General features: G+C 49.4%; 1 protein-coding gene across 6 annotated transcripts; it reads left to right on the top strand.

Moving 5' to 3' along the window:
- The first annotated feature begins 1,216 nt into the window (after nucleotides 1-1,216).
- Nucleotides 1,217-7,433, top strand: RDH8 (retinol dehydrogenase 8). Of its 6 annotated transcripts, XM_019659232.1 has the most exons (7): nucleotides 1,405-1,493; nucleotides 3,047-3,120; nucleotides 3,901-4,062; nucleotides 4,708-4,887; nucleotides 5,853-5,982; nucleotides 6,210-6,393; nucleotides 6,500-7,433. In XM_019659232.1, the coding sequence occupies exons 2-7, from the start codon at nucleotides 3,102-3,104 to the stop codon at nucleotides 6,713-6,715; spliced, it is 891 nt and encodes a 296-aa protein (XP_019514777.1). In that variant the 5' UTR covers nucleotides 1,405-1,493; nucleotides 3,047-3,101; the 3' UTR covers nucleotides 6,716-7,433. The 6 variants fall into 6 exon arrangements, with proteins under 6 accessions (XP_019514775.1, XP_019514778.1, XP_019514772.1 ...); XM_019659230.1 differs by lacking the exon at nucleotides 3,047-3,120 and having other exon boundaries at nucleotides 1,217-1,493; nucleotides 6,478-6,683; XM_019659227.1 differs by lacking the exon at nucleotides 3,047-3,120 and having other exon boundaries at nucleotides 1,218-1,493.
- Nucleotides 7,434-10,346: the final 2,913 nt, after the last annotated feature.

The raw sequence follows: 10,346 nt of genomic DNA on the forward strand, positions 1-10,346 counted from the left end.
GCCCTGGAATTAGGGGGTACCACATTATAGCAAATATTTTCTGTGTCACCAAAGGCTCCCAAATGGCATCCCAGCCTCACACCAAACTCTCACCCACCTGCCTTACCCCAGTCGCTTAGCCCCATGTAAGAGGTACCAGCCTCAGCCCAACGCCTTCCCTTCAGGTCCCTAAATAAGGAATCCTCTTCCCACCTCAAACCTCACCCCAGATTACAAAATGGGGGTTCCAGACTTGCCCCAAACTTTCATCTCTCCACCCAAATTCCAGAATCTGATGTCCTGAGCCCATCCTCAAACCCTCACCACAGGTTCCAGAATACTTTTCTTGATTTCCCCTAAACTCTTAATCTTCCTATAAAGGGTTCCACCTCTATCCCTTGCCCTCCTCTCCCAACTCAGGTCTCCAAATGGATGCCCCAGCCCCAATCCCAATTCCTTACACATGCCCCCGTTAAATGGGAGAGTCTGGCCCTACCCCAAAGCAGGGCACGGCTGCAGGGATGGATGGATCACTGCCATTCCAGGGGTGAGACAGAGCCCCCCTCACCCTACTGGGACCCCCCCCCAGTGTGAATAGGCCCCAGGGGGTCAGGTGGAGCTGTCTGGGCAATTGAACGCATGAAGACTTGCAGGATCTGAGGAAGCTTCCACAGAGAGGAACCCAAGGGGCGTATCCTGGGCCCTGAACTGCACCACCCCCTCCCGGGGAAGGGGGAGAAGCCAGCAGTGCCTCCCTCTCAGACTCTGGCTTCTCAGACAAAGAGTCTCTGTCCCTGGAGATGAGGGGGTGGGGCCCCATCTGGCCTGAGAAGGAGGAGGGGGCCCCCAGGGTGGGGGAGCAGAGGGAATCTCCCCAAGCTGCTCCTCCTCACTCCCCAGAGACATCTGAGGCTAAGACTTCTGTAGCCAAAAGGCTCTCATAGAGTTTCTGCCCTGCCTTGCTGGGAAGTTCCTACTACATCTAACCCCATCTTCTGACATTTCTGTGCACATTTGAAAGGACCCTTCTGGGACCACGCTCTCTGTCACCATCTCTCCCTTTCTCCCTCTAAGCAGAGATTCTTTGCTCAGAGTAGAGACAGCAGGAGAATGCCCCTGCTAATTCCCCATGCTCCCTAAAACTGCCCCCAGCCCTGAAAATTTTACAATCATAATAAAAAATCCCGTTATAACTGTAGCGGTGAGGAGAAGAAATTCTTGACAGATAAAGGAAAGGGGTGTATTGAGGTTAAGGAATTCTCCCCAGCTGCCTGCCCAGGGTCAGTTCAGAATCAGGGGTTCATGGGGTCCCTTCACCCTGCAGGTGATCATTTGGAGGGTGTTTAGGAAGATGGGTAGTGGGAGTCAGGTGCTGGCCAGCAGAGGTCACACGTCCAGGGAGGGGATCAACATGGCCGACTTTCCCCGGACTGTACTAATCTCAGGCTGCTCGTCAGGAATTGGCCTGGAGCTTGCAATGCAGCTGGCTCATGACTCCAGGCAGCGCTACCAGGGTAAGGGGCCCAGGGCAAGGCTGACAGGGGTAGGAATGGCTTCCAGGACCCTCAGCCCCATTGGCACTATTTCCACCAGCCCTTCCCTTCCAACTGCATTTGTCGGCTTGGGGGCCCCCTCCCCACCTCTCCTCATGAATCATCTCCTCACCTAGTGAATATTTCTTGAGCATCTACTGGGTGCCAGGCACTGTTCAAGGTGCTGGAAATACAGCTGTGAACAAAATAAACTGAAATCTCTGCCCTGGTTAGTGGTGTAGTGGGGGAGTAGAGGGAGGAGAGACAATAAACAGATTTAAAATTTTTATAATATGTCCAATGCTAAGAAGCAAAACAAAGCAAGGGAGAATGTGGTAAGGGGTGGGGGTGGGTGATAGTTTTAGAAAGGCTGATCAAGGGGGTTTCACTTAGGCATTCTCTAGGACTCCCTTCCCCCACCCCTTCCCAGATTACTGCTCCAAGATAAACCTCTTAAGTGAATCTGACCTTGGGAGTTCAAGGGGGGCCTCTAGGCCTAGGAACTTATCCTCCTGCAATTCTGGAGTCAATTGCCCCAATCTGCACCCCACCCACGGAGACTTCTGACTCAGAGCAAGCTGGAGTCCAAGTGGGCAAAGGGCTGCTACTTCAGAGGAGGCTGCAGGGATGAGGGCATTGTCCCACTTGGCAAAGCTGCTTCTCCCAGCCCTCTGCCCTCTGTCTTAAAGACACGCCCAGCTTTGAGTATGACAGTCTGAGTGCCAGTACACAGGGAAGTCATTGTGCTGTGTGTGTCCCCGTGGCAGGCCAATAAGTATATAAAACTGCTAAAGGATGACGTTTATCGAGTGCTTACAATGTGCCCTGCTGTGTTTTGCATCTAGTAAGATATTTAATCCCCACATCACCCCTGTGGGTTGGCCACTATCATTTTCCCCATCTTAGAAATAAGGAAACTGAGGCACAGACTGCCAAAGATTTTTGCCTAAGGTCAGCCAGCTGGAAAGTGGCAGAGCCTGGATTTAAACCCAAGCAGCCTAGCCCCTGGGCCCACGCTTGTCACTATACTGTGTGTAGATGCATGTGACCCCATTCATCTGGGCAGCACCCATGAATCACACAGACTCACAGACAATATGTAAATACCCCCTAGGAGTGTGCATGTGTGATTGTGGGTACACACATGGGGGGTTTACAGACACGTATACAGGTACGTGAGCTCAGCACTCTGACAAACCCTGGTTCAAACCTCAGTTCTAACGCTAGGGATGGGACACGCAGGGAAAATCAACTTGCTGAACCTTAGTCTGTTAATCTGTATAATGAGGATAACTTTACCTGCCTGATGTGGTTACTATTGCTAAATAACCCTTAAAATTTATGATGTAAAACAATGATAATCATTTATTTCTCACAGTTTACAAAGGTCATGAATTTGGAAGGGCTCAGCTGGGTGGTTTTCACTGAGGGTCAAAGGCTACAACTAGAACAAAGGAGGCTAGAACGTGTCAAATCACGGGCAGACATCCCTCTCCCTTCCCGTAATCTCCGTATGATCTCTCTCTCTGGGCTAGCTTGGGCTTCCTCCCCGTGTGGTGGCCTCAGGACAGCTAGGCTGCTTGCTACAGGATGGCTGACGGCTTCGAGAGTGAGTATGCCAGCACACAAGGCAGAAACTACAGCACCTTTTCTGGCTTAAACTCAGAAGCTACACATCACTTTTACCATATTCTGTTGGTCTCCAGGTAGTCACAAAATTCAAAAAGAGGGGAATGAGATTTCATGCCTTGCTGGAGGAGAAGAGTTCTAATAGAAGAGTGTATGTGATGAAAAATGTCATGGCCGTCTTTGGAAAATAAGTCAGTCACCTAATCATAGGGCTTTTGTGAGGATTAGTGATAGTGCTTATAACAGTGTTTAGCACAGTGTCAGGCACACAGTAGATGTCCAATAAATTAGAACTTATGTTGATGATGTAAATGTGTCTATTCATATTTGCATGTGCACATAGGCATGTATATTGACCCTAGGTGTATATGCATTTTTTTCTCAAGGAAATCTGTCCCATATTTATTGTATTGTCTAACCCACTAGACCCTAGAGTCTAGTGACTAGACTATGAATTTCATGAAGGCAGGGGCTTTATCTTACTTCATGCATTAGCCTCAGCACCTAGAATAGGACATGGTATGTAGTAGATGCTCAATAAATGTGTTGGATGGATGGATGGATGGATGGATGGATGGATGGCTAAACATGTAAAGATTTGTACACAAGTGTGCATTTACGGATGTGTAGTGAATGTAGGCGTGTAAACCTGTGGGTCTCCATCCCTCTGTGACTGCTCATACAAGATCATAGAAATATGCAAGTCCACACACAAGGGAAAGGAGCTAATGCCTGCCCCAACTCAGCTCTCTCTCCCCAGTGGTGGCCACCATGAGAGATCTGGGAAAAAAGGGGACACTGGAGGCAGCTGCCGGAGAAGCTCTGGGTCAGACCCTCACTGTGGCCCAGCTGGATGTGTGTAGCGACGAGTCAGTGGCCCAATGTCTCAGCTGTATCCGGGGAGGAGAAGTGGATGTGCTGGGTGAGATTGAGCAGCCCCTGGCGTCACTCGGCCTATCTCTGGCCTAAGTACAGATCCTCATCTCAGCAAGGCCCTCCCGTGTCTGGGTACCAGCTCTCTTGCTTCACCAGCATCCTCTGACCCTGGACAGAAGGGGTAGACCCATTGGGCAAGAACCCGAGATGCCAATCAGTTTGTTAGGCATATAAGAAATAAACTGAGACCTGGGGTTGGGTGTATTTTATTGAAGAGAACTTCTCACATATGGAGGAAACAATATGTGGTTGGGAAAATTAGTTTTGAGTCATTTGGAGAAGGGAGCATGATGAAAAGGCAACTCATGGTCTCTTAATGGCCTTCTAAGGAGGGTGGATGTGGCTGTTTTGATGCAATTTTTGGTCAGAGCTGAATTGCTCATGCATTAAAGGGGAGGCTGTTCCCAGCAGCCCTTCCCCCCATCCAGGGATCAGGGTCCTCTATAATAAATGCTGAATTATATGTGAAGATCATCAAAGCTCCACATTTATCCACCCAAGATATCCTGGACTAGTCCTGGATTTCAAGTGGGTGGGTGGGTGGGAGGGGTGATTCAGGGAGTATCCCTGGAGAAGTGACACTAGAAGGGTTGGGGGGACTTCAAAGTAACCCTCAGTATCTCCCCCTTAGTGAATAATGCTGGAGTGGGCCTCATGGGGCCCCTAGAGGGGCTCAGCCTAACTACTATGCAGAATGTCTTTGATACCAACTTTTTTGGAGCTGTCCGTCTTGTCAAAGCTGTGCTTCCTGGCATGAAGAGAAGGCGGCAGGGCCACATTGTGGTGGTCAGCAGTGTCATGGGGCTGCAGGGTAAGCTCTGGGGACCCACACCTGAGAAACTTCCCAGTGTCTGACCCTCCCCAAGCTAGAAGGCTGGCAAATAGGTTTTAGCTCATATTCTAAATGAGTATGTATTGAGAAGGATTCTGAAGCTCAGAAGGAAAACTTCTGGGATAGATTAACTATGTCTGCTATGGTGCAGGAGTAGGCAGTTGTGGTATAGATGCTGCTAATGGCCATCCACATCCCAGTATCAACCCCATTTCTGGACACCTACAAAAATCTCTTCCAACCATCCCCCCCAAACCCAAGGAACCATCAGAACCCCTCCTGAGACTCCTCCTTGACAAACACCCCTGCCAGACCCCAGAGATGTCTAGACTTGGGATTCTGAGGTTCCACAGAAAAGAGAACAGTGATTGACTAGTGATGTCTGCTATTGGCCTACTATAGAAACCACCTACTTGCCATCCATGCTGCTGGGTCTCTCCTTCTTGAGCCCATCTAGACTCCCTTCCTCCCCATGAGCATTTCCTCAGGTCTGCCCCACTTCCCAGCAGTCCCCTAAGGAATCCACCCTATTAATTTTCCTGCCACGGAGAAGCTGCATCTACTCAGTCTATCCTTTGGCCCCTCATCCAGCTGCTCCCCTGACCTCAAGGGCCACATTCACTGCTCAACAGGACTGATATGGACCCAGATAAATGGGACTTGCCTTTAGGAACCCTGGGGATCCCATGCCCAAGTGGTCCAGGGGTTTAGAGGATAGAGGGAAATAGGGGAGTTCCCTGGGCTGAGGGCAGATGGAGCACTGCTGGGAAGCGGTGGCACCTGGCACCCCAGAGAACCACATCCTGAGCCCCTATGCTCCCATCACACAATACCATACACCCATCATGTTGACCCTAGATAGCCCCTCATTCTGATCTTCAAACCCTCTTTGCTCAGCCTCCCAAAAACCCCATCTGTCTGGATTCCCAAAGCCCATCACTCAGACCCCCAAAGGGTCTGCCTTCCTCCAATCCTCTCAGGTGTTGTCTTCAACGATGTCTATGCAGCCTCCAAGTTTGCCCTGGAAGGATTCTTCGAGAGTCTGGCCATCCAGCTGCTCCAGTTCAACATCTTGTGAGACAGGCACTTGGGCAGTGAGGGGAAAATAGAGACAGAGAGAGGGGAATGGAGGCAGTGATGGGGCAGAGAAGGAAGTGGGGGTAATGGAGGAGATGAGAGAATAAGGAGGGATGAAATAAAATGAGAGAAGTGGGGGGGGGGAGGAAAGAGGGACAGTAATGGGCAAAATGGGGCTGTGAATGGTTTGAGGCACCAGACCCCTACCCCGTCCCTTTTCCCAGCATCTCCCTGGTGGAACCTGGCCCAGTAACCACTGACTTTGAAGGAAAGCTCCTGGAGCAGGTTTCCATGGCCGAGTTCCCAGGCACTGACCCTGACACCCTGCACTACTTCCGGGATCTCTACCTCCCAGCTTCCAGGAAGCTCTTTCGCTCTGTGGGGCAGAGCCCACAAGATGTGGCCCAGGTGAGTGGGGGACCCAGAGCCCCAAGACATGGCTCAGGTATGTAGGGGGCCCCTCCCAGCAGAACTCCCGTTCCTGGGTCCCAGAGCTCAGGATTCCACCCCACAGGTTATTGTCAAGGTCATCAGCTCAGCCAGACCACCCCTACGACAACAGACGAATGCCCGCTACTATCCGCTGATGGCACTCAAAGCCGCTGACCCCTCTGGCAGCCTGTACGTGCGAAACGCCCACCGCCTGCTCTTCCGCTGGCCACGCCTCCTCAGCCTTGTACTCCGTTGTCTGGCCTGCAGCTGCCTCCGTACCCGGGTACAGCCCTGGTGAGCATTGTCCAACCCTCCTCACCCCTGAACAGCCAGACTTCTTCAGTACACATCCATCTCAGAGGCCCTACAGACTCTTCATTCATTCATTCATTCATTCATTCATTCATTCATTCAGCAAACTGCCTGAACTACTCTGTGCTTGGGCGTTGCTTAACCTCCAGGCACAGATCCCTCTGTGGTCAGGACTGGGGCAGAGGGAGGGAACCTAGGACCCTGGGATGAGGAGTCCAGAGTGAGTTGCTAGTGCTGTGTCTGGGAAGGCAAGGGAGGCTTCCTGGAGGAAGGTGCATTGTCAATGGACACTAGAGAGTGAGACAGACTGTCTCATTCAACCTCAGGACTTTATTATCTTGGGCCTGGGAATACAGGAATGATCCAAACACCTCCATCCCCCTCCCACACAAGCATAGAGCTGGGGTGACTAGAGGGTCTCTGGACTTTCCTGGTCACACACTCACTCCATCAGTAAAATGTGTTGGTGCACACACCAGCAATGTACGAATACATATATTTTTCATAAAAATGTCAGTGTAACCGCTAACAATCGCTATATTAACTATTTACTAAAGCTCAATTTCTCTTGTCTAAATAAAAAATTATAAAGCAGTAGGGTCCACCTCACACCCATGAGAATACTACTATCAAAACAAAACAAAACAAAACAAAAAGGGCCAGCCGAGTGGCGCGATGGTTAGGAGTTGGCTTGGGACGCCAGCTCTGAGCAACAGGGCTTTGGTTTGGATCCCACATGAGGGCCAGTGACGCTGCGCCCTCTACAGCTAAGATGGTGAACAACAGCTCAACCTGGAGCTGGGCTGCCATGAGTCGGAGCGGATGGCGTGGGCTGCAGTGGGGCTGCAGTGGGCTGCCATAAGCTACCGTGAGTGGCTGGCAGCCAACGTGAGCTGCCAGGAGCCGCTGTGAGCAGCCGTCCAGTGGCTGGCGACCGATCTGCCTCACCCGGGAAGAGCGCAATGATAATACCAACATGGGCCAGTGAAGCGATATCCTCCACAACTAGACTGAAGAACAAAAGGACAGCAAGTTATCTGTTCCCCTTCCCCGATTCCCCAACGCTGTTCCCTTCTCTCAATTCCCCGATAAAATCTTTAAAAAAAAAAGAAAGAAAGAAAGAAAAAGAAGAAAAGACGTGTTGGCAAGGATGTAGAGAAATTAGAACCCATGTGCACTGTTGGTGGGAATGCAAAATGCTGTTGCCTCTATGGACAGCAGTATAGCGGTTCTTTGAAAAATGAAACAGAATTATGATATGGCCCAGCAATCCCATTTCTGGGTATTATCCAAAAGAATTGAAAACAGGGTTTCAAACAGATATTTGCACACCTATGTTCATAGCAGCATGATTCAGAATGGCCAAAAGGTAGAAGCAACCCAAGTGACCATCGATGGATGACTAGTCCAAATGTGGCCCATCCATACAATGAAATGTTATTTGGACTTAAAAAGAAAGGAAGTTCTGACACCTGCTACACCATGGATGAACCCCGAGGACATCATGCTCGGTGAAATAAGCCCGACACAGATAAATACTGTATGATTCTATTTATATGAGTTCCCTAAAGTAGGTAAATTCATAGAGACAGAAAGTAAAATGGTGGGTGCGAGGAATGGGGAGTTAGTGTTTAATGGGGACAGAGTTTCAATTTTGCAAGATGAAGAGTTCTGGAGATGGATGGTGGTGACAATTACATGACAATGTGAATATACTTAACACTAGTGAACTGTACACTTAAAATGGTTAAGGTGGTAAATTTGTGTTATGTATATTTTTACCCCAAGTAAAATTATTTAAAAAGTAATAGGGGTCCCACTTGAACCCCCAAGACAGTGTCCCCAAGATTCTTGGCCCTCCTCTGGAGAATTTGGAAGCAAATGGACTCTGGGTGTAAATGCTGGCTCTGCCTCTTGTTCACTGGGCGACTCTGGGCAGGTGACTCCCCTGGTCTCAACTCCTATAAAGCAGGCTAACAATACAGTGCTGAAACAACAGGAAAACTCCCCTACAGTTCTGCTTCACTTGGTATTTTTGTTGTGGTTCAGGTTCAGCTGACACCTTGGAATGTCAGGCTCCAAGCAAAGTTTTTTATTAACTTTTGCTCTGCAGCCTCAGGAGATGGAGACACTCAGAACTCCACCCCCCACCCCCCCAACCCCCGTTGATAAATAAAGAAACCAAGGTTGTCAGGAGCAAAGGGAAGGGATAGCAATCGAGTCCAGGGCTATACAACTCAGTCTATGCTGATCTTTCAGGGTCTCTAGTAACCTAGGACAAGGGAAACTGAGTCCAAGGCGGTTGAAAGAGGTCTCTTTGAGAGATAATGGGGGCTACTTAATATGTTTTGTCAAATCAACCCCTCCTTCCCCTCCCCATGTTGGATTTTTGAAGCAATGTTGGAATGCCTGCAAAAGAATATGTGAAATTAGATTGGGGTGATGGTTGCACAAACTTGTGAATGTACCAAAAGTCACTGAATTGTGCACTTCAAAATGGCAAATTTTGTGGTATGTGAATTATATCTCAATTTAAAAATTAAATTAATTTTTAGAAGAATATATGAAATGAACGTGTGCAGGAGGTCTTTGGATTGCCTTAGGAGGCTCCCCCAAGGATTACATCAACCAATTTCCTCCACCTTTGGCTTCCGGTTGTGTTGGATTCTGCCAATGGGAGGCATTATTGATGGAGAACAAAGGGTGGGAGGAGAAAGACCAGAGTATTTATCCTCCAAGCACCCTCTATTTGGGGTCTCTGTGGATTCGCAGAATCTCTCCATCTAAGGCCCAGCTCCAGCTTCGGAGAACCACTCCTTCCCTTTGGCCTTTTGGCTAAAGATAGTGATGGGACCCCCAGTTGCCAGCAGGATGGCACTGTACTATCCTCCATAGGACTCCCGACCCCCTGCCCTTCCTTTCACAATTGTCCCTGTCTTCATCACTCCCCAGTTTACCCACTTTGAGGGTGCTATCTCTTTCCATCCAGGACACTGACTGATGGAGTATGCGTATGTTAGATAACAGAGGAGCAAATGGCACACACACTAGACCACCACCCGACTCCACCAGGAGAACATTATTGATATTTACTTCCCGCCTTATGCCAAAGGTCTCCAGCTGTCCTGAATTCTATGTCCAAAATTCCCTTGCATTTTAAAAAAACTCCTTTAACTAAATTATTTTAAAACACAAATTTTTCTCCTTGCCAAGAAGGAAAAGCCATCATAGTCACCGTAAGTGAAGCCACACTTGATATCTATTTGCAAGTGGGGCATACAGTGTTCCAAACCCCACACTCATAGACTCTTGGTTCCAAAAAACGCCAGACCGTCTCTCCCAGCTTCCCTTGCAGCTGGAGGGTGACCATTTGACCCCAGTTCCACTCATCAGATGCAGAGGATTTAGAACTGAGACCCAGCCACCCAGAGAAGGCGGGCTCAGGAAGGGGAGGTGGCAGAAGAGACAGGAAAGTTGCATTGCCAGGACTGGCAGCAAAAGCTAGAGCTGCCGGCTGATTTCAGGGGTGATGATTTAAGCTGTGGCCTTAGCTGCTGCCCTGCAACCCCACCCCCCCCACCCCCGCTTGGTCCCTTTTCATCTTCCAAGGGGCTGGT

Source organism: Hipposideros armiger, unplaced genomic scaffold, assembly GCF_001890085.2.
Source record: "Hipposideros armiger isolate ML-2016 unplaced genomic scaffold, ASM189008v1 scaffold_298, whole genome shotgun sequence".
NCBI lineage: Eukaryota > Metazoa > Chordata > Mammalia > Chiroptera > Hipposideridae > Hipposideros > Hipposideros armiger.

Excerpts from the sequence above, each read along its gene's own strand:
- RDH8 (XM_019659227.1), top strand. The coding sequence starts at position 1,331 with ATGGGTAGTGGGAGTCAGGTGCTGGCCAGCAGAGGTCACACGTCCAGG. Across the intron at positions 1,494-3,900 it reads CTCCAGGCAGCGCTACCAGG|TGGTGGCCACCATGAGAGAT; the intron begins GTAAGGGGCCCA and ends CTCTCTCCCCAG. Across the intron at positions 6,394-6,499 it reads GCCCACAAGATGTGGCCCAG|GTTATTGTCAAGGTCATCAG; the intron begins GTGAGTGGGGGA and ends TCCACCCCACAG.